Consider the following 24,814-nt stretch of genomic DNA (forward strand, 5'->3'; position numbering starts at 1 on the left):
TTAAGTATAGAAGTTGGGAGGTCATGTTGCAGTTGCATAAGACTTTGGTGATACCACATTAAAATATTGTGTTCAGTTCGGGGCACCATGTTATAGGAAAGATATTATCAAGCTTGAAAGGGTTCATAAAAGATTTGCGAGGATGTTGCCAGGACCAGGGGTGTGAGCTATAGGGAGAGGTTGAGTCGGCTGGGTCTCTATTCCATGGAGCACAGGCGATCTTATAGAGGTACGAAATCATGAGAGGAATAGATTGGGTAGACGCACAGAGTCTATTGCCCAGAGTAGGAGAATCGAGGATCAGAGGACATAGCTTCAAGGGGATGGGGAAAAGATTTAATAGGAATCAGAGGGGTAACTTTTTCACACAAAGGGCGGTGGCTGTATGGAACAAGCTGCCAGAGGAGGCAGTTGAGGCTGGGACTATCCCATTGTTTAAGAAACAATTAGACACGTACATAGGACAGGTTTGGAGGGATATTGATGAAGAGCAGGCAAGTGAGACTAGTGTAGCTGGGACATTGTTGGCTGGTGTGGGCGAGTTGGGCTGAAGGGCCTGTTTCCACACTGTATGACACTATGACACTATGATTATCTCAAGACTGGTATGAGATGTAATAAATTGAACCAAGTTTTAAACCTGAAAATGCAACTCTGTGAAATCAAGTCACACAAGTCCAGGTTCTGAAGAGAGATGGCTAATATACAATACAATACAATACAATAATAATTTATTAGTCAAACTAGTTTTGCAACATACGAGGAATTTCATTTGCCAAGTCTGTCATACAAATAAAAAGCAATTGAACCCACAAAATGCATTTTAACATAAACATCCACCACAGTGACTCCTCCACATTCCTCAGTGTGATGGAAGACAAAAAAAGTTCAATTTCTTTCTTTGTTCTCCCATGATCGGGGGCCTCAAGCCTTCCGTTGATGGGACGATCTTGACTCCCGTAGCCGGCGGTGTTTGGGCTCTCTGTGTCGGGGCGATCAAGCTCCCACATCGGGGTGATGTCAGCTCCCCGCACCGAGTGATCAGACCCCGGGACTGGTCAAACCTTCTGCGTCGTTGAAGCTCCCGACATCTATGGTCTCTACCCGAGACTGTGAGCTCTCGATGGTAAAGTCTGCAGGCCGCTGTTGGAGCGATCCCAGGCAAGGGATTGGCTCCGATATTAAGTCCACACCGGTGTGGCTCAATGTCAGTCAGAGCAGGTCTCCAGCTCCAGGATGTTAGGCCGCAGAGCAACCAGAGATACGATCCGGAAAACAATCGCATCTCTGGCAAGGTAATATATTGAAAAAAAAAGTTTCTCCCTACCCCCTCCCCCTCCCCCACATGAAACAAACTGGAGAACATTTACACAAACTTTTTAAACACACGAAAAATAACAAAAAAAGACCAAAAAACCAACGGACTGTTGCCGGGGCTGCCATTCATGCGGCACCCCTGGTGGTGGAAATATGATCCAACTTTAATCATTTTACATGAGGTAGTCAGGAATGTTAATGAAGACAGATCTAAAAAGGTAGTCATATGTATGTAAAGAAATTAGCATTTTTATGACTATTGGTTTAGACAATTTGTTCAATAGCATTCATTCATAGCAAAAGGATTTGAATATAGCAGCAGGGAGGTTCTACTGCAGTTGTACAGGGTCTTGGTGAGACCACACCTGGAGTATTTCGTACAGTTTTGGTCTCCAAATCTGAGGAAAGACATTCTTGCCATAGAGGGAGTGCAGAGAAGTTTCACCAGACTGATTCCTGGGATGTCATGACTTTCATATGAAGAAAGACTGGATAGACTTGGCTTGTACTCGCTGGAATTTAGAAGATTGAAGGGGGATCTTATAGAAACTTACAAAATTCTTAAGGGGTTGGACAGGCTAGATGCAGGAAGATTGTTCCCGATGTTGGGGAAGTCCAGGACAAGGGGTCACAGTTTAAGGATAAAGGGGAAATTCTTTCGGACCGAGATGAGAAAATCATTTTTCACACAGAGAGTGGTGAATCTCTGGAACTCTCTGCCACAGAAGGTAGTTGAGGCCAGTTTATTGGCTATGTTTAAGAGGGAGTTAGATGTGGCCCTTGTGGCTAAAGGGATCAGGGGGTATGGAGAGAAGGCAGGTACAGGATACTGTTGGATGATCAGCCATGATCATATTGAATGGAGGTGCAGGTTCGAAGGGCCGAATGGCCTACTCCTGCACCTATTTTCTATGTCTATGTTTTCTAATAGTTCAATGGTCAATGATCACATCTATCCTGGAATAATGAAATTCAATTTTTGCATACAGATCAGCAATAATCTTACTGGGCATAGGCACAACATGCTTAGAGTAATGGAAATAAACTCTTCAGCCCAATTTAAGCACAAGAGTATCAGAATAGTGGATTACACTGAGGCAGTACACAGGTTGGATGAAAAATGAAAGTTTATCACATGTATTATATATAGGTCCTTTGTATAAAGCAGGAACTTCATACAATTCCTGATGATAGGACACCTTAGTGGTTTACAAGCAAGAAAAACATTTTTTTTTAAATATAATCAGTCTTGTAAGAACCAAACAAGATAATTTTTACACAGCAAGTTGTCATAATCAGTAATGTAGATGGTAGATTATTTAATTTGGTAACAATAATTTACACAATCAGTTATTTTTCAAGTCTTTCCTTTCTTCTGCAGTTTATTCCGTACTTTTCTGATATTCTTTTCCTTTTTCTTTCTCTGTTTTCTTTCTCTGTCCTCAGGAAAAAATCTCATTGGTGCAGATGTCCACTTTAATTGCTGCTCTTTTGGTGTTGTGATGCTGGGACAGACCTTAACTCTGTGTAAGGGTGAATGAAGTGAAATACGTGGTCAATTTGTCTGAAGCCATTTCACACAATCAAAATTCAGCGCACAGCACAACTGGATAGCATGCAACAAAAGCTTTTCATTGTACATCAGTACACGTGATGTTAAATAAACTAAACTAAGCTATGATGGAATCAGGAAATATCTTCTTGGCACCTAAAAACATCATAGTGGGAAATTCCTCTCCATAATGGAAGAGAACAAATTATTTTCTACTCCTAAATTTGAACATGCTGCTAAAATTGGTTATATTTGCATGCACAACATAGATGTTATTTATGTTACATCTCTTTGACTGAAGTCATTGATATTCATCCCATTTTTTTTGCTGCTTCGGTGTCCTTTTCAAGTCATTACCCTCATAAATGTTATGATTGACTTTGGTTTAACTGTCAGTGAAGCTCTCAAAAATGTAACAACACTTATTTTATTTAATGAAATATCTTATTCTCAGTCTTATTATTTTCAGTATAATTGCTACCTTATTACTGATTCATTGGTCAGTAGAAATAATTTTTCCTAATTTCTTTTTCTTCTAAGGATTTGAAATTTTCATTAACCTTACAAGATCTTGTTTTATTCTTATTTGCTCCATTGAATGCAATATGTTTTTCAATTCTCGCATCATCATATTCTCGAATGATAATCAGAAACTTGAAAGAGAGCTTTTACTCACTGGAACAAATTATATCAATGGTGTCACCTTGATAAATCTACACCTTGCTTTGTCTGTGGTTCTCGTGTCCATTCTGTATTGAATTATGCTAAATGAAGGGCAATATTATTATTGTAATAATATAATATACTATACTACAAATGTGAAACACATGATTCTTGAATTAATTTTGGAAAATCTCACTGTGGTTGCATTTAGTGTTCCCCTACTTCTAATGTGTGCCTCATATTATGGTTTTTTTCTATCTGTAACTTAGCTTTTGTAAATAATTTTACGTGTATTCCACCAACATTTACCCAGTTGTATATCTTACGTAGTTATCAGCAAATGTGTTCTCTGCTAGAAGTAGTGGATCTACTTCCAATCTACCTACAAAGGGTTTTTTTTATTTTTATGATTTATGCATTGTCAGCAAAGTCAGCATGTATTGCTGACTACTAATTTCCCTTGAGATGATAGCCATGAGCCAGCTCATTAAAGGTATTATAGTACTCCACAACCTTGTCTAGCAAGTGAATTCCAGGGTTTAGACCCTAGCAACAATGAAGAGCTAGTGACATTTGGGGTGCTATGCAACTTGCAGTTTATCCTGCTGGTACCAGTGTTGCCTTGCAACTGCTGTTTTTTTTCTTCTTGGCGACTGAGGTTGCAGATCATGTCATAAGTGATAGAAGCAGAATTAGGCTGTTTGGCCCATCAAGTCTACACCACCATTCAATCATGGCTGATTTATCTCTCCCTCCTAACCCCATTCTCCTGCCTTCTCCCCATAACCCTTGATATCAGAGTGACCTGAGTGAGTAACTGCAGTGCATTTTGTAAATATTATTAATGTGGTTAATGTGCGTGGTGGTGAAAGAAATGCAAAAACAATTCAGTTTTGGTGACATCAGTTCTGAAAACACACTATATTCAGATGTGTGTGCATTAAATGTACTTAGGGGGTCCAATGTGGTGTCTGCTGTTTTGTCCTGGATGGTGTAAAGGTTCTTGAACTGTTTGTGCCAGACGAATAGTGGAGAGTTTTCAATCGCACCTTAATTGTGCCGTGCAAAAGGCAGAAAGACTTTGGAGCATCAGGAAGTGAGTGACTTGTCACAGGATTTCCAGGCTCTATCCCTCTTGTACAATCATGATATTTAAATGCATGGTTTGGTTGAGTTTCTGGTCATAGATACAGTGTGGAAACAGGCCCTTCGGCTCAACTTGACCGCACCGGCTAACAATGTCCCAGCGACCCTAGTCCTACTTGCCTGTGCTTGGTCCATAACCCTCCAAACCTGTCCTATCCATGTACCCATCCAACTGTTTCTTAAACAATGGGATAGTCCCAGCCTCAACGACCCCCTCTGGCTGCTTGTTCCATACACCCACCACCCTCTGTGTCAAAAGGTTACCCCTCAGATTCCTATTAAATCTTTTCCCCTTCACATTGAACCTATGTCCCCTTTCTAATCCCACCAGGGCATGGACGTAACCCCGGAAAAGGGGCAGGCAGCCGGCTCTAGTAAAGCCCTCCACCACCTGGCACTGTGACTCGCAGATGGTCTGCTTGGCCAGGCCCAGGAGCAACCCAACCAGGATATATTCAGCCCTACCCTCTCCCCTACGCACAGGGTGCCCAAAGATGAGGATGGTGGGTGAAAAATGCAGCCAGAAGACAAGGGGCAGCCCCTTTAGGTATTCAAACAGTGGCTGCAGCCTCACGCACTCCATATACATGTAGTACACAGACTCTTCCAGCCCGCAAAAGTGGCAGGCGCCTGGCGAGTCTGTGAACCGCAAGAGAAACAGGTTGCAGGGAACACCTCGGTGCAATACCCTCCACCCCAGGTCCCCAATGTAGAGGGGGAGAATCCCTGCATAGAGGGACCCCCACCGGGGGACCAGGATATTGTTGGTGGGGATTCAGTTAAGCTAATGTCATTGAATGCTAGTTAGATTCCCTCCTGTTAAAACAGTAATTGCCTGGGATTTTTGAGTTCTCTTGCCGGGGATCGCCGGAGAAGAGCTACGACCACCGGCCAGCAGCCTATAACATCCTGAAGGCACGGTCTCCGGTAAGGAAGTGCCGATTCGGGCATTCCAAGCCGTGGAATGTGTTGGACCATCCCGACGAGAGGACCTGTACATCAGGCAATCCGTAGCGGTGACTACGGAGGGTTTATGGCCCCGAGCACGGGTGAAGAAAGGAGGAGGACTGGCTGAACTTTGTGTTGTGTTAAATCTTATTGTGTATTGTGTGTTCTTTTTAAGCGTATCGCTGCTGGCAAATTCATTTCACTGCATGTGACGAATAAAATTGACTTTGACTTTGATCAAAATCCTTCCCTCTATCCTGGTATGTTGTAAGGACATAAAAAACAGGTGAATTTTAGATCGTAAACATGATGAAAAATAGGGACTCTTCCATTTTGTATCAAAAATAAATTTTACTTCAGAAGGTGTTTCTTTCCTTGGTTGAATACCTAAACTTTTGCTTGTAAAACAGCTTTACTTAAATTGTGACTAAAACTTGGATGTGGTAACCTTTTTTTTAATGTTTTACAGCTGTCCTTCTACAAGCCAACATCAAGCAGACATAAGATTCTTATGGAAGCAAACGCATTTCCTTCTGATCATGTAAGAACCACATTTACAACACCAGCATTCAAGTCCTTGCATAGATTACTCTAGTGACTTATTCATCAACATTAAGTTCTGTTGGTGAAATATTTACTTCTTGGCTCTGTGCCAATATCTCAACAAGTTTTATTACAAGCTCATCTAGTGTGCATCTCGTTACCAAAGTCATTTTTAAGACGAATATGCAATATGATTGATGTAACAGTTCAGAAAGAGACAATGGAAGTAGCTGAAAACTGGCTATATTGATTTTTATGTCGTTAAATTTAAAGTCTGCAAATCATTAATTATAACCTTTGTTCCTTAAAGTATGCAGTGGAGTCTCAAATCCGTCTTCAAGGTCTGGATCCCAAGAAAAGCATGTTTTTGCTGTCTCCTGCAAAGGTTTGTTTCATCATACAGATAATAAACCAGATGCAATTGCCCAGAACATTATTAGCCTTGCTTATCCCACTAACATTAGAATGACGTTATTGGATGATATATGCTCATTTATTTAAATTATTAGTCATGCAGTCATAAAGCATAGAAACAGGCCCTTCAGCCCCCCTTACTGTCTGTTGTACATATCTACATACATCCCATTTACCCATCTATATTATTAAAAGTCTGATCTTGATCACTTCCTGTTGTTCTGCATATTGATTTTAGAAAAAACGCTGCCACATACAGCTGTGATTTTTGGCTATCTTACTCAGTCCCCCTCCATTGCGCAAGACAAGAGGTTTTTTCCCATCAATTAAAAATAAAATAATTATTTGTGTTTAAAAAATGTTGAGATTCTCTCTCTTGACGGCCACGCCCCTTCCGGAGGGACTATAATACCCAGACGTGTTGAGTACCTCAGTCAGTCTCTGCAAGACGGGGGAAGCGAGAGGGTCATGTCTCTCAGTCTGAGCTGTGAATAACACTGAACACATGTCTACTAAATTGTGAGTGTGGTTTTACTGACCTTGAGTGCCCTTAATGTGGTTTGAAAATGAGAATGCGGTTGGTTTGAACTAAAGCACAGCAAATGGTTGGTGGTGGTTAGTTTGAACTAAAGCACAGCAAATGGTTGGTGGCGGTTGGTTTGAACTGGAAAATGATTAAAAGTCTAAACTTGACAACTTCCTGTTTGCACTGTATATTTATTTTAGATAAAACGCTACCACTTAAGACTGTGATTTTTGGCCATCTTACTCAGTCCCCCTCCGCTCATCAGGTGCAAAGGATTATTCCCATCAATGAAAAATAAAAGTGTTATTATTGTTAAAAAATGTTGAGAATCTCTCTCCTGTCAATCATGCCATGAAGGCCACGCCCCTTCTGGTGGTAGGGGGGGGGGGGGATTAAAAAACCAGGAAGTGTGGGTGTGGCTCAGTCTCTGCAAGATGGGGGAGGGAGAGGTCACGACTGTCTGAGCTGTGAATCAACTGAACATACTGAATGTTGTGGTGTTTGTGTGGTTTTATGGTGGTTTCACCCTACTTGAAATGGTATGAAACTGCATTTGGTGTCTGTCCTTGCACCCTGCTTGAAGTGGTATGAACTGCATTTGCATTTGGTGGCCTTGCACCTGCTTGAAATAGTATGAAACAGCACTTGAATTTGGTGGCCTTGAACCCTGCTTGAAGTGGCATGAAACTGCACTTGAATTTGGTGGCCTTGCACCCTGCTTGAAGTGGCATGAAACTGCACTTGAATTTGGTGGCCTTGCACACTGCTTGAAATGGCATGAAACTGCACGAGTTTGGTAGCTTTGCACCCTGCTTGAAGTGGTAGGAAACTGCACTTGAGTTTGGTGGTCCTGCACCCTGCTTGAAGTGGTAGGAAACTTGTAAAGCGCTACAATAACGCACAGTTGTCTTTACTGCTTTTATTGTTATTAACTCACATTCAATACTGCACTAGCTGTACGTGGTCCATCACACGAGCTAGAGGACGATCAAGGGGTGGGGAGGTTACATTTATACTTGGGATATAGGGAGTGGTTAGTAGTGGTGAGGTCACTATGTTAAAGGCACATCTACATCCTTTCCCTTGGAAACAAACAATACAGTAGTGACATAGCGACCACGTCTCATGCGCTACGAGCAGGCAGGCATACAGTTAAACAGCTAGGCAAAATCACCATAACGGACAGGCGGCTTGACCAGTCGGCCGGACCGGGTCCGCAGCTCGCCATCTCCTCCCTCTGCAGGAAGAGCAGCAGCCGTGGCGGTGGAAGGAGCCGGGGAACAGGGAGGAGAAAGAGCTGGCGGAGGCTGAGGCTGGGAAGTAGCAGCGGAATCGGGAGGACGGGCAGGCGAGCTAGGGGAAACAGGCGGCGAGTGAGGCTGAGAGAGCTGGGAAGGCAGGGACCGAGGCATACGCGGGACGGCAGGCAGAGTTTCGGGCAGGGGAGGGGAGAAGGGGACGGCAGGAGGCGGAGGAGGCTCGTTGACGGGACGGAGATGTTGGCGGGTCCGCCTGTAAATTGTGCCGTCGTGGTCTACAAGGTAGGAGCGCGGCGATCCAGCATCACCGACAACGGTGGCAAGCTTAGAGGGACCGGAGGGGGACTGCATCCGGACGACTTGGCCGGGGAACAGACGCGGAAGGGGGCGGCATGACTGGTCGTGGGAGCGCTTCTGCACTTCGTGCTTGTGAGCAATGCGCTCCTGGACAGCAGCAGGTTTGAGGGGAGAAGGCACGAGGGACCGCTGGGTCACAGGGAGTGGAGGTCTCGTAGTGCGAGACATCAGCCGTTTGGCCGGCGAGCCCAGGGCAGGGTCGCGGGAGATGTTGCGGATATTAAGAAGAGCTAAGTAAAAATCGGATTCGGACAATCTACAATGTTCCAGCAAGTCCTTGGCACTGCGGACAGCGCGCTCCGCCAGGCCGTTACTCTGCGGGTATTCTGGACTGCTGGTGAAGTGGCGAAAGTTCCAGCTGGCAGCGAATCCCCGGAACTCGGCACTGGTGAACTGGCTGCCGTTGTCAGATTGGAGGGTAGCCGGGGAGCCGAAGGTGGCGAAGTGGCGGCGCAGCTTCCCGATGACGGCCGAAGAGGAGAGGGAGTGCAGCTGATCAACTTCGAACCAGCTGGAATAGGAATCAACAAGGACCAGAAAGTGCTTGCCACGCCACTCGAAAATGTCAGTGGCGAGGGCCATCCATGGAAGTTCAGGGGCAGGCTGTTGCAGAAGTGGCTGGCGTTGCGGACGGGGAGCAAGGCTATTGCAGGTAGCGCAGGCGGAGACCCTGTCCCGGATGTAATCGGCCATCCCGGGCCAGTAGAATTGACTCTGGGCGTGTGACAGAGTGGCCTCGGCCCCAGGATGACCGCGGTGGGCGGATTCGAAATAGTGAGCGTGCAGCGCAGCGGGCACGACCACCTTGTGTCCCTTCACCACCACGCCGTCGTGCAGGACAAGCTCATCGCGGACCAGGAAGTACGGATCAGCACCGGCAGGTAGAGATGAACGACGGTCTGGCCAGCCCTGCCTGATGACGTCGGCAAGCTGCTGCAGGGCAGGATCCAGGGCAGTGTGCTTGACCAGGGATTGCATCTGCTGAGAAGGCACAATGTTAAGGTTAAGCACCATCAGGTCGGAGGACTCGTATGGGTGTCGGGCAGTGGATACCAGGGGTGCACGAGACAGCGTATCGGCCACAAACATGTCCTTGCCTTTTCGGTACACTATTTTAAAGGTGAAGCGTTGAAGCTGCAGCATCATACGCTGCAGGCGGGATGAGGCGGCGTGAATCGGCTTGTTTAGGATGGTGACCAGCGGCTGGTGGTCGGTCTCGATGAGGAAGTTGTTGCCCAGGATGTAATCCTTGATCTTCGAGCAGGCAAACACCACGGCAAGGAGCTCCTTCTCGATCTGAGCATAGCGCTGCTCAGCGGGGGTCATGGTGCAGGAAGCGTAGGAGACGGGTAGCTGCAGCTTGTCGTAGAGCTGCAGGCAGGCGGCACCGAGGCCGAACTTCGAGGCATCGCAAGTCAGGACGATGGGGCGCTTCAGGTCGAAAAATTTTAGAGTAGGTGCTCGGACCAACTGGGACTTCAGGGCTTCGAAAGCCGACTGATGGTGCGGGAACCAAACCCAGGCGACGTCCTTCTTGGTCAGTTCCCTCAAAGGCGCGCTCATTTCGCTGAGGTCGGGGATGAACTTCCCCAGGTAATTGACCATGCCTAGGAAGCGCTGCAGGCTTGGCACGTCGGTGGGCGAAGACATACTGGAGACGGCAGCCGTTTTCTGAGGGTCGCGCTTCAGACCGGAGGCGGTAAAAACGTGCCCCACGTACGTGACCTCCGGGACACGGAAACGGCACTTCTTGGGGTTGAGCTTGAGGTTTATATCGCGAGCCCGGTCGAGGACCAGGCGAAGGTGGAGATCATGCTCGGCTACGTCCTTCCCGTAGACCAGGATGTCGTCCACGATTATGGCATACGGCAGACCGGCAAACAGCTGCTCCATGGTCCGCTGGAACACCTCGCTGGCGGAGTTGATCCCGAATGGCATGCGGAGGAAACGGAAACGTCCAAAAGGCGTGCTGAAGGTGGTCAAGTAGGAGGATCGCTCGTCCAGCGGTATCTGCCAGAACGAGCTCTTGGCGTCGAGGACAGAAAAGACAGTGGCCGGACCGACCTGTGCAGCGACGTCCTCTACAGTTCGCATAGGGTAGTGCGGTCGCTTGATCGCCAGGTTCAGGTCCTTGGGGTTGATGCAAATGCGAATTTCACTTTTGTCCTTTTTGGCGGCAACGACCATGGTGGAGACCCACCGGGTGGGATCGCTCACTTCTTTGAGGATGCCCCAGGTGACCATGTCGCGCAGCGTTGATTCCACCTTGTCCTTCATGGCGAAGGAGACGCGGTGTGGCGGGCGGATCACAGGTTCAACATCGGGGTCGACGACAATCTTGTAGCAGCTGGGCAGCTTGCCCAGCTTGTCGTCGAAACGGTCGGGGTATTCCAGCAGGGGGTCCATAAGGGTCCGCACCAGGTGGATGTCACGGTGGAAGGAGACCAGGCCGAGGTCCTGACACGCCCGGGCACCCAGCAAGGTAACGCTGTCAGAGTCTAGAAGATAAAAAGTGAGGGGCCGAGAGGCCTGCAGGATCTTGCAGTGCAGGGTTGCCTTTCCCACGGGAACGAGAAGCCCTCCCCCGTAAGCATGTAGGCGGGAGTTGTCAACAGTGACTTTCTCATCGGTTCTAATCTTTTTGAAAAGGCTTGTTGACATTACATTTGTAACTGCCCCCGTGTCTAGTTTCGCAGTGAAGGTCGAACCATTAACAGTAACCCTGACCGAAGGGTCTGCTATCAGGGCATGTGCATCTAAGATGGAGAAGATGCCCGCCTCCCCTTGGGAGGAGGAACTAGTATCAGACAAAGGTAATTCTTCGGGCTGGAGTTGGGAATCGAACTCGCTATCAGCCTGTGCAATGTTGTTTAACATTCTCCGTGGTGCGGGTACTGGCTTGCCCTTGGAGCGGCAGGCTGCAGAGAAATGGTTTAATTTTCTGCAAGAGTTGCATGTCTTTCCCAACGCTGGGCACACATTAAACTGATGGGAGGAAAAGTTACAGTTCGGGCAACGCCGTGGGCTGGCGACGCCGGGTGCAGGAGAGACCTGTTGCCGTGGCGGGCCAGTGTTCCGCCGGCGGGCAGTAGCACTGGCAAAGTTAATGTCATGACCGGCCGGCGGCGAAGCCGAGGCAACCGCCTCAGCCATGCGGGCGGCGTGTAGAGCCTCATCTAAAGACAGGTCGGGCTTCCGCAGAAGTTCAGCCCTAAGCTTATAGTCTAAAAGGCCATATACAAGAATATCCCTGGTCACTTGGTCTGGTGTGAGAGCGTCCAGGCGACAACATCTGGCCATGTGTCTCAACGCGGCGATGTAGTTATCAACGGACTCGTCAACGATCTGGCGCCGATTGAACATCTTATACCGTGCTAGAATACAGTTAGTGGGGATGTCGCACATTGCGGTGAATTTAGCCATAAGACATACCGGGTCTCGCTCATCTTCACCTGCAGCATAGACAAACGACTCGGATCGTTCCAGGGCAGCGGGGCCAGCTATGTTGAGGAGTAGGGACGCCCGCATCTCGGCGGTGGCTGCGGGATGGGCAATCGTCACGTAGTGCTGAAAGTCGCGTCTAAAGACATCCCAACGGTGGGCAATGTCCGAGTCGAAGACAAGAGGATCAGGTTTGCGGCACGAGGTAGCCATAGCACGAGAGGTAGAGAAGGGTAGGTTACTGGGTCAAATAAAAAAAAAACAGGATAGCAGGATAATAGGAGACGTAGAGCCACGATTGTGACACCATGTAAAGCGCTACAATAACGCACAGTTGTCTTTACTGCTTTTATTGTTATTAACTCACATTCAATACTGCACTAGCTGTACGTGGTCCGTCACACGAGCTAGAGGACGATCAAGGGGTGGGGAGGTTACATTTATACTTGGGATATAGGGAGTGGTTAGTAGTGGTGAGGTCACTATGTTAAAGGCACATCTACAAAACTGCACTTGAGTTTGGTGGCCTTGCACCCTGCTTGAAGAGGTAGGGAACTGCACTTGAATTTTGTGGCCTTGCACCCTCCTTGAAGTGGTAGGAAACTGCACTTGAGTTTGGTGGACTTGGACCCTGCTTGAAGTAGTATGAAACTGCACTTGAGTTTGGTGGACTTGCACCCTGCTTGAAATAATAGGAAACTGCATTTGAATTTGATGGTCTTGCACCCTGCTTGAAACGGAATTTCAAGAAAAAGCCGTGAGTGAGCTGCCATCACATCAGGCTTGAGTGACTGAGCTGCCATCCCAAGAATCCATTTGGGTCACAATGTCCATACTAGCCCTCTGGAAACCAGTCCCTTGAGCCACAACACCCATACTAGCGCTCCAAAAAGCCCCCCCCCCCCCGTGTGAACATGGGACCCAATGGGTCCCACAGTCTAGCATTAGATATAATGCCTTCAATGTCTTGATGATTTAGGTACTTGTCTTGATTTAAATGAGGGGATTAAATGTGACTTCTCCTGTCTGCGGATGACCCAAAGCTGGGTGGCAGTGTGAGCTGTGATGAGGATGCTATGAGGCTGCAGGGTGACTTGGGTAGGTTGGGTGAGTGGGCAGATGCATGACAGGTGCTGTATAATGTGGATAAATGTGAGGTTGTCCACTTTGGTGGCAAGAACAGGAAGGCAGATTATTATCTGAACGGTTTCAGATTAGGAAAAGGGGAAGTGCAACGAGACTTGAGTGTCCTTGTACATCTGCCACTGAAAGTAAGCATGCAGGTACAGCAGGCAGTCTCTGCAAGATGGGGGAAGCGAGAGGGTCATGTCTCTCAGTCTGAGCTGTGAATAACACTGAACACATGTCGACTAAATTGTGAGTGTGGTTTTACTGACCTTGAGTGCCCTTAATGTGGTTTGAAAATGAGAATGCGGTTGGTTTGAACTAAAGCACAGCAAATGGTTGGTGGTGGTTAGTTTGAACTAAAGCACAGCAAATGGTTGGTGGCGGTTGGTTTGAACTGGAAAATGATTAAAAGTCTAAACTTGACAACTTCCTGTTTGCACTGTATATTTATTTTAGATAAAACGCTACCACTTAAGACTGTGATTTTTGGCCATCTTACTCAGTCCCCCTCCGCTCATCAGGTGCAAAGGATTATTCCCATCAATGAAAAATAAAAGTGTTATTATTGTTAAAAAATGTTGAGAATCTCTCTCCTGTCAATCATGCCATGAAGGCCACGCCCCTTCCGGTGGTAGGGGGGGGATTAAAAAACCAGGAAGTGTGGGTGTGGCTCAGTCTCTGCAAGATGGGGGAGGGAGAGGTCACGACTGTCTGAGCTGTGAATCAACTGAACATACTGAATGTTGTGGTGTTTGTGTGGTTTTATGGTGGTTTCACCCTACTTGAAATGGTATGAAACTGCATTTGAATGTGGTGTCTGTCCTTGCACACTGCTTGAAATTGTATGAAACTGCACTTGAATTTGGTGGCCTTGCACCCTGCTTGAAGTGATATGAAACTGCACTTGAATTTGGTGGCATTGTACTCTGCTTGAAGTGGTATGAACTGCATTTGCATTTGGTGGCCTTGCACCTGCTTGAAATAGTACGAAACAGCACTTGAATTTGGTGGCCTTGAACCCTGCTTGAAGTGGCATGAAACTGCACTTGAATTTGGTGGCCTTGCACCCTGCTTGAAGTGGCATGAAACTGCACTTGAATTTGGTGGCCTTGCACACTGCTTGAAATGGCATGAAACTGCACGAGTTTGGTAGCTTTGCACCCTGCTTGAAGTGGTAGGAAACTGCACTTGAGTTTGGTGGTCCTGCACCCTGCTTGAAGTGGTAGGAAACTGCACTTGAGTTTGGTGGACTTGGACCCTGCTTGAAGTAGTATGAAACTGCACTTGAGTTTGGTGGACTTGCACTCTGCTTGAAATAATAGGAAACTGCATTTGAATTTGATGGTCTTGCACCCTGCTTGAAACGGAATTTCAAGAAAAAGCCGTGAGTGAGCTGCCATCACATCAGGCTTGAGTGACTGAGCTGCCATCCCAAGAATCCATTTGGGTCACAATGTCCATACTAGCCCTCTGGAAACCAGTCCCTTGAGCCACAACACCCATACTAGCGCTCCAGAAAGCCCCCCCCCCCCGTGTGAACATGGGACCCAATGGGTCCCACAGTCTAGCATTAGATATAACGCCTTCAATGTCTTGATGATTTAGGTACTTGTCTAGATTTAAATGAGGGGATTAAATGTGACTTCTCCAGGTCTGCGGATGACCCAAAGCTGGGTGGCAGTGTGAGCTGTGATGAGGATGCTATGAGGCTGCAGGGTGACTTGGGTAGGTTGGGTGAGTGGGCAGATGCATGGCAGGTGCAGTATAATGTGGATAAATGTGAGGTTGTCCACTTTGGTGGCAAGAACAGGAAGGCAGATTATTATCTGAATGGTTTCTATATTTAAGAGGGAGTTAGATGTGGCCCTTGTGGCTAAGGGGATCAGAGGGTATGGAGAGAAGGCAGGTACGGGATACTGAGTTGGATGATCAGCCATGGTCATATTGAATGGCGGTGCAGGCTCGAAGGGCCGAATGGCCTACTCCTGCACCTAATTTCTATGTTTCTATGTTTCTATGTTTCAGATTAGGAAAAGGGGAAGTGCAACGAGACTTGAGTGTCTTTGTACATCTGCCACTGAAAGTAAGCATGCAGGTACAGCAGGCAGTGAAGAATGCTAATGGCATGTTTGGCTTCATTGCGAGAGATTCTGAGTTAAGGAGCAAGGAGGTACTACTGCATTTGTACAGGGCCCTGGTGAGATCACACTTGGAGTATTGTGTGCAATTTTGGTCTCCTGATTTGAGGAAGGACATATATTGCTATTGAGGGAGTGCTGCGTAGGTTCACCAGGTTAATTGCTGGGATAGCGGGACTGACATATGATGAAAGAATGGGTCGACTTGGCTTGTATTCGCTGGAATTTAGGATGAGCGGGGGTCTTATAGAAACATATACAATTCTTAAAGGATTGGACAGGCTAGATGCAGGAATAATGTTCCCGATGTTGGGGGAGTCCAGAACAAGGGGTCACAGTTTAAAAATAAGGGGTAAGCCATTTCGGACTGAGATGAGAAATTTATTTTTTCACCCAGAGAGTTGTGAATCTGTGGAATTCTCTGCCACAGAAGGCAGTGGAGGCCAATTCACTGGATGTTTTCAATAGAGAGGTAGATTTAGTTCAGAGCTAAAGGAATCACGGGATATGGGGGAAAAGCAGGAACAGGGGTACTGATTTTAGATGATCAGCCATGAGCATATTGAATGGCGGTGCTTGCTCGAAGAGCCGCATGGTCTACTCCTGCACCTACTTTTCTATGTTTCTGTTTCTATGGTTCTTAAATTTCATGAGAGTATCTACTTCCACCACCAACTCAGGCAGCACATTCCAGACTCTAACCACATTTGTGTAAAACAATACTCTTCCTGAGATCCCCTCGAAACTGTCTACTGCTTACTTTAAACTCATGTCCTATTTTCTCAGATAACCTCACCATGGAAATATTTGCTTAATATTGTTTCACATCGTCAGAGTGCGGGTGTGATCTCAACCTTGGATGCTGTTTGTGTGGGGTTTGCATGTTTTTCCTGTGATCGCGTGCTCTGGTTTTCTCCCACATCCTAAAGATGTGGGGGGTTGTAGTTTAACTGGTCTCTAAATTGCCCCTCGTGTTTAGGGAGTAGACGAGGAAGTGGGATAACATAGAACTCGTGTGAATGGTTGATTGATGGTCGATGTGGACTCGATGGACTGAACAGCCTGTTTTCATGTTGTACCTTTCAACAATTTTTTCTACCTCACCCGGATTCCCCCCTCAGACTCTTCCACTCCTGGTTAATCAAACCCAGTCTCTCCTGCCTCTTCTTATAATGGAAATGTTGGAAAATATTACCAGAAGTTGGCCTAAATGTTGCCTATAATATGTTTTGACTTGTTCAAGTTCTAGAGTATTAAATCTCAACTGAACGCTCCAGTTAATTTAGTGTGGAATTAAATATAACCACATTGATACAGTTGTATTTTTGAGAGAATAAATCAAGACGGCTGGATTGTATAACCATAGCCTGCAGCCCACTTAATGGTACTCAAACTGTATTATTTAACAAGCACAAAGAGAACAGAAATGTCTTGTGACAGCAGTAGTGAGTACACACAGTGACCTTGCCTGTTAAGTACTGAGCATCACAGGTTTCAAAGATTTGTTATGATCCTAGCACTTACAGTCCCACATAATTTTCCAAAGCCCAGGAAAACTATGCTCTACGGGGTTTTATATAACCACTGTATTTCTTTGAATCATCTTAACTGGTAATACGCTTGCGAAGGTATGCTTGTGAAAGCATATTTAATTGCAAAAGAAATAAGCAGTGTAACAAAATGCAGTAGTTTGGCCAGAATTTCAACTGGTAGTTTCAGCTGTAGATGACCTGTTCTTGCCTGTGACATCAACCATACAGTATGTACTTACAGTAAATGAAGCAGTGCCTGAGAACGTTTCTGTAAAATTGTGATTCACAGTCAACTGCATTGCTGCACATCAAAACTGACTTTCAGAATTGCCAGATATCTATAACGACACGGAAGGTGAACATTCAGCCCACCGGGTGTATGCCAGCAGGGGAGCAATCCCATTTTGCTCATTATTTTCCTGTACCCCTACAGATTATTCCCTCTCACCTTACCTATCAATTGCTCTTTGATTCTTTCAATGTTGACTGATGCCTGTGAGTAATTTCCATGTAGCTAATCAAGTATGTCAAGGTTGTCACAAGTTGGCACAGGGAGAACACACCTGTTCTGAAGTGTGAAATTGCACACTTCCAGATTCAGGGACATTTTCTTCCCAGCTGTTATCAGGCAACTGAACCATCCTATCAACAACTAGAGATCAGTCCTGAGGTAATATCTACCTCAGACTATCTTTGATCGGACTTTACTGGACTTTATCTTGCACTAAACTTATTCACGATATACCCTTCATCATGTATCTCTGTACACTGTGGACAGTTTGAATCTAATCATGTAGTCTTTCTGCTGACTGGTTAGCACACAACAAAAGCTTTTCACTGTATCTCGGTACATGTGACATTAAGCTAAACTCAACGTAACTCACAAACTCTAAACAGATAATTGAAGTCAGGACTGAATACATGTCCCTGGAACAACTGCGAGGTAGTGACATTAACTGCACCAATGGTGCCAATATGAAAAAGATTAAAATGTTCTGTAAAGAATTAGAAATATTGAAAACATTAAAGACAAGAAGTCATTTAAAAGCACCTAAATGGCATGAAAATGGGATTTGACTGGCAATTTACCATTGTCTCGCCATTGAAATCAATGATAAACAGTGCAATTCAGCCTGATGCTCCTGCACGTGACTTCTCAAGTCTGAAGAAGGCAGTCTGAAGAAGGGCCCTGACCAGAAACGTGTGACAATATCCATACAATTTATGCATATGAGCTGTACTCATTCTCGCACATGCTCACTCGCGCATATATTTATGTAAATTAGTCAGTGACCTTTAACTTGGAAATAAATCATTCCTTCTAAAGCTCAAAGAGAACCGGTTGGAAGAGTGGTAAATGTTTAAACAAATGAAAGAAAATTATGCAGTGATAACAGAACTGGATAAGGAGGAGAAACAGTATCAAAAAGCAGTATTCCTGCATACTGTTGGACTGAAAGGACTGCAAATCTTCAATACGCTGACGTCTGAAACGGTAGCAGATGAGATGGATGTGAACGTCATCATCGACAAGATGTCTACGATCATCATAGGAGAGACGAATGAAACGTATGAAAGATTCATTTTCAATAAACGAGACCAGAAACCAGGGGACAGCATTGAATCGTATGTTGCAGAACTGAAGGAGTTTGCTAAGACATGCAATTTCTGTGATTGACTGAAAGACAGCCTCATTTGAAATCACATCATCCTTGGTATTGCAGACCAGTCAACTAGGAAGACACTCCTTCAGAAGAGGAATCTGACATTGCAGGAGACTGTAGACATATGTAGATCCTCAGAGGTAACAGCGACAAGAATGCAGGTCATCGTTGAAGAGCCGACAATACACAAGGTGGAACGATTCAAACCGAAGGAAAAGAAGGTTGATTTTCCTTCGCAGAGGAAGAATCAGGGACCAATCAAATGCAAGTTCTGTGCAAGTCCGCACAAGCGCAGGAAGGAGGAATGCCCAGCATATGGAAAGGACTGCAACAGATGCGGACGACAAAACCACTTTGCCTGCTGTTGCAAGCAGAGGAAGGAGAGAGCACACAGAAATGGGGTCTGCACAAAGTCGTAGAGACATCTGTCCATTTCTGACAGGGTCTGTGAGTTGCATTGAGGTCAATGCAGCAGGAAACAATTCCTCTTCAGGCCTATTCACTAAGATGCAGGTCAGCACAGAAGCCATCAAGTCGGCACAGAAGCCATCAGGTTGACTCTGGTGCCAGTATTAATGTGATTCCCAAGGATCTTGTCCCCAACAAAGAGGACATTAGATGAGAGAAAATCATCTTAAAGAACCAACCTGCTGGCATAAGGTGGGATGAAAGTTATACTCTGGAACAAGATGAACAAAATAAGTACCTAGTTCACTTCACAGTGGTAGAGCAAGCCTGGCTCACACCGCTCCTGAGTGTCAAAGCTGCACAACAGATTAAACTCATCACACTTGTGCTGAGTGATGATCTATCTAGAGCTTTTCAGCGTATTACATCCAGATCCAGGTTCACTATGAGAATTTCAATGCAGTTAGCGAAGCTACCAGGAGACTACCAGGCAAGGTCAAGTTGATAAAGCAGACAGAGGGTGTGACCCCATCACAGTGTTCTGCAAAGCCGGTACCTGTGGCCATGAAAGGGAAGGTCAAGAATGGTCTCATGAAGCTGGTCGAGCAGGACATCTTGACTAAAGTCAAAGAACCAACTGAGTGATGTAGCTGGCTGGTCGTTACGGACAAAAAGGACAGCACAGAGTTGAGGTTCTGCATAGATCCTAGACCCCTCAACAAACTCCTCAAATGGGGAGATCCACAGACTACCAGTCAGAGAGGACGTACTCCCTGAGCTGTCCACAGCGAAGATTTTCTCCAAATTCGATATGAATCAGGATACCTCCACTGCGAACTAGATGAAGGGAGCAGTTTGCTAACAACCATGAACACCCCCTTTGGGAGATATCGCTGGAAGAGGTTGCCATGTGGACTGCAAGTAAGTGCAGAGATCTTCCAGAAGAAGCTGCAAAAAGCCCTAGAAGGATTTGAGGGTGTAGAATGTGTTGCAGACAACATCATCTTATTCAGAGTAAGAGATACCAGAGATGATGCAGAAAGGAATCACGATGCAAGACTGCAAGATCTTCGTCAGCGATGCAGAAACAAAGGCATCAAGCTGAACTGGAAGAAGTCAGTAGTGAAAACTACTTGTATCACATTTCTAGGATATGTAGTTACAATTCCTGGCCTGAAACCGGATCCGAAGAAGATCCAGGCTATCCTAGAGATGCACAACCTAACCAACCCAATGGAAATCCAAAGATTACAAGGCAGTGTAAACTACTTGGCAAGATTCCTGACAATTTTGTCAGACACATTCGACCCTTTGAGGAGATTGACCCACAAGAATGCAGAGTGGGAATGGTCATCTGATCCTGACACAGCAATGTCAAAGATCAAGGAGTTGTTGACAACGGCACTTATCCTGGCGTACAACACACCAAATTAACAGCTGACCATACAATGTGATGCAAGCAAGGTGCAACACTTATGCAGATAGGACAACTGCTGTCCTATGTGAGTCGACCATTGACGCCAACCAATCAGAGATATGCTCAGATTGAAAAGGAGGCACTAGCAATAGTGTTTGCCCTCGAGCGTTTTCATCAGTACACCTACAGACAGAGAGTGATCATTGAGGGTGATCACAAGCCATTGGAAGTCATCGTCAAAAAGCCTCTGCATCGATCACCAAGATGTCTTCAGGGTATGATGATGAGGATGCCACACTATGACATCAAGATCAAATGGGTAAAGGGAAAAGACATGCATCTATCAAATATGCTCTCCTGAGCATAATTCCCGGACACCACAGGATCGACCAGATTTAATGATGTCAACGTCATTGAGTCCTTGAGCATTGGAGAGGACATGGTCAAATGCATCCAAGCCCATACCAGGGAAGACAAAACACTACAGACCATTAAGAAAGTAATCCAAAATGGATGGCCAGATCACAAAGCAGAAGTCCCAGAAGCAGCACAGCCGTACTTCAATATCAGAGACGAGTTGAGTGTGCAAGACGCCCTAGTATTCAGAGGAAAGAGGATTGTAATCCCTTTGAAAAGATATGAAGGAGACACTCCACACCTCTCACCTAGGAATTGAAGGAACCCTCAGACGTGCAAGAGAATACATTTTCTGGCCCGGAGTGAACTCCGATGTGAAGCAGTTCATTTCAAACTGTGAAGCCTGCAGGACGTACGAACAACAGAATCAGAAAGAAACTCTGATGCCCCATGTTCTCCCAGATCATTCATGGGAGAAGGTGGGAGCCGATCGGTTCAAATTTGTGGGAAAGCATTATTTATTCACAGTTGACTATCTATCTAATTTCTGAGAAATAGACAGACTGTATGACCGGACCAGCAGGACATTCATTGTGAAATTCAAGAATCACTTCGCAAGATACGGAATTCCCAGCACTGTGGTAAGCGACAATGTGACTCTCATCAGTGAAGTTTGCCAAATTTGCCAGGAAATGGGAATTTCACCATTACACAATTTCTCCAAGACATAGCCAAGCTAACGGTAAGGTGGAATCGGCAGTCAAGGCAGCTAAGCGAGTGCTGAAGAAAACCACTCATTCCAAGACAGATGTCTACTTGGCAATACTGGATTTGCGCGACACCCCTGCGCAAGGAGTGAACAGTAGTCCTGCACAAAGACTACATGGAAGGTGAACAAGAACGACACTTCCAACTACATCAAACCTCCTCAAACCAGGTGGTGCTGAGATACTCACAGAAGAGAGGAAAAAGATGAAGGATTTGCAAGGAAAATAGTCAAAGATCTGCAACCAACATGCCTAGGATCTGCCAATCCTGGAAGAAGGTGATGTCGCAAGACTCTAACCCTATAAACTAGGAGATACCAGATGGCAGAAAGCAACAGCTCAGAAATGACTGGATGAGAGATCATACGGAGTCGAGACAGTCAGGACTTCTAATCCAATGTAATCGAGTGGATCTGAAGAAGACTGGGGAACTACCCTCACACATAACTCCAGAGAAACCACCAGATGTGGAGAAGACTGAGAAACCTTTGCAACCTCAGCTGACACAGGAAAAACCAACACAGCATGCATCACCAGGAAAAGATGCAACTTGTGAAACTCATAACACAGAGAAAACTAAACAAAAACAAGAAACTGGAAGTGATGCACAGAGTGTACACACTGAAAAGAAAGGCACTTCTGAAAGAAACACCATCACAAAGACTAGGGCAGGAAGAGTTGTCAGACCGCCGGAAAGATACGGCGAGTTTGTCAAGAAGTAAGGTGTTTGGTTGTGATGTACCTAGATGATTATGAGACGAAAGCATGTGAACATTATTTTGTGTTATTGAAACAAGTCACAAGTGTGGCTATTGTTGAAATTGTGAAACAAGACAGAACAGTTGTTTTATTCAGTTAAGTTAAACCATATTACTATGGTGTAATATTATGAAAAGTATTTAGGTTTTCTTTGTTTTGGATCATTGGAAATGTAATCCCAAAATGTCAAAAAGGAAAGGATATGACAATATCCATATAATTTATGCATATGAGCTGTACTCATTCTCGCATATGCTCAGACTCGAACATATAATTATGTAAATTAGTCAGTGACCTTTAACTTGGAAATAAATAATTCCTGCTTTTGATCCAAACACGAGTGTGTGTGGAGCCATCTTTTCTCCATAAATGCTGCCTGACCTGTTGAGTTACTCCAGCACTTTGTGTCGGCCTTCTCACAATGTTAGGTTGAGGGTGAATTTACAACAGCACTGGCAAATCAGTGACTGCAGCTTCAGAAACACGTGTTTGTGCAGAACTACCAAAAATGTTCACAGTTATCAAAGATTGTGTCAGTTATTGCCCTGTGAAATGCTGTGCATTTTTTTTTGGTTCAATGCAACAGTAAAATTGCAAAATACAGGCACCTCGAATTTTATGAATGTTTGATTTATGCATTTTTGGAATAACACACCTGTTCTTTTAATGCCGAAGCCTGATTGACACCCTCATATTTTTGGAATAACATGCTCAGTTTTACACCTGGCAGCTTAGTCACATATATTTAATTTATGTGTTTTTGAATTATGTGCTGCTTTTCAAGAACGTAACCCCTGCATAAAACGTGAGGTGCCGGTATACAGAAATAACTAATTGTATGTTTGACTGCACAATTGGGGGGAGGGGGGGAGGTGTGGGCAGGGTAAACAGCCAGCGATCATTATACATTTGGACACCAACAACATTGGTAAGAGAAAGGGTCCTGTGTTTAGAGAGCTATGTAGCTGTTTATAGAGTAGGACATCAAAGATTGTATTTTCTGGATTATTTCTAATGTCGCAAGCTCATGCGTATTGAAATAGAATGAAACACCAGTTTAATATATAGCTGAAGGAACAGTGAAGGGGTTGGCTTTTGGTTTCTGGATCATTGGTGTAGCGGCAGATTTTTCAGATCTTTCAGGAAATTAACTCCCTAGCCACTAATTGGTTGAGAGGGGATAAGGGGAATATCTTCGGTACGCATGCAAGCTGCCTCAGAGACTTACAGAGCTTCTACTTTCATAAAGCTTCAGCACACAGTCTTTTAATGAATATTTTCTTTATTGTAGATATAAAACAGTAAGATACATCCAAGGTTTTCCGACTTGTTCCAGCAATCTTCTTCGAACTCCAGCGCATTGCTTCAGATACTAGAAAACTCTTCGTGTCTTCTTCTTCACATGAGGCTTGACATGCTTGACATGGTCGAAGGATAAACCTTCTCCCTCTCCTGTCCAAAACGAATTCCCAACTAAACTAACACGCAAGCAGTTAAGCTGCATAAACACGCCCCAAGACACGTCATAAAATCCCACCCACATTATAACGGGCTGGCTAAAATTTAAAGGAACATGCCATCCACAATGACATGCAAAATAGGCCAAATGGCCACTTCATACCGGCCCCTAATTGTTCCGAATACATAATGAGGCAATTACCAAATAACATCAAAAAAGTGGCCATTAAGGCTTAACATACATCAAAATCAAAATCAAAATATCAGGGAATAAAACCCTGTGGCTCCCTCGTCAGGAAATCAAACCGCGATCGCTCGCATGCCAGGCGTGGATACTAACCACCATACTAATGAGGAAAAAATAGCATGCACTATATATCTGCAATCACAATTCTTTCTCGACTCTTCCATCTTCGCTTTCGCCTTCTAGAAGCAAGCACAACTTAGTTATTGGTCTTATTAAAACATTGTTTTTTGTTTTCAGTCGCACTATACGTACCAAACCCTGAACATCAGGCATGATTTCCAGTATTCTACCCATTAACCAAGAACCTCTAGATGCTGTAGAGTCAGCCACCAACACAATGTCACCTGGAACAAAGTTCCTTTTAATCCTTAGCCATCGTTGTCGTTCTTGGATTAAAGGCAAATACTCTTGTATCCATCTCCTCCAAAAAAGATTTGCCATATATTGTACTTGCTTCCATCTATGTCTCATATACAAATCTTCTTTTACAAAAAGCCCAGGTGGAAGTGTTGGAATGGTTTTCAGCAGAAGAATATGATTTGGTGTGAGTACTTCCAGGTCATTAGGATCGTCAGAACCTTTCGTAATAGGTCGATCGTTTAAAATCGCCTCAATTTCACAAAACAGTGTCTGTAACCCTTCATCATCCAAAACTTGTTGTCTCAGAACGGAGCGCAGCACATTTCGTACCATACGAATTAATCGTTCCCAAATACCGCCATGTTGGGAACCCATAGGAGGATTAAAGTTCCATTTTATGCCTTGTTGAAGCA

General features: G+C 45.2%; 1 protein-coding gene across 5 annotated transcripts in view; it reads left to right on the forward strand.

The window, feature by feature from the left end:
- Positions 1 to 24,814, forward strand: part of kynu (kynureninase) — a 253,690-nt gene that overhangs the window by 124,689 nt on the left and 104,187 nt on the right. For 4 of the 5 annotated variants that reach the window (XM_033024701.1, XM_033024698.1, XM_033024699.1 and 1 more), the window contains exons 6-7: positions 6,096 to 6,167; positions 6,480 to 6,554. The exons of the other annotated variant lie outside the window; for it this stretch is intronic. In XM_033024701.1, the coding sequence (XP_032880592.1) occupies positions 6,096 to 6,167; positions 6,480 to 6,554 (147 nt within the window). The remainder of the gene's footprint in view (positions 1 to 6,095; positions 6,168 to 6,479; positions 6,555 to 24,814) is intronic. 5 annotated transcript variants of the gene reach the window in all.

The sequence above is a fragment of the Amblyraja radiata genome, chromosome 7 (assembly GCF_010909765.2).
Source record: "Amblyraja radiata isolate CabotCenter1 chromosome 7, sAmbRad1.1.pri, whole genome shotgun sequence".
NCBI classification, from domain to species: domain Eukaryota; kingdom Metazoa; phylum Chordata; class Chondrichthyes; order Rajiformes; family Rajidae; genus Amblyraja; species Amblyraja radiata.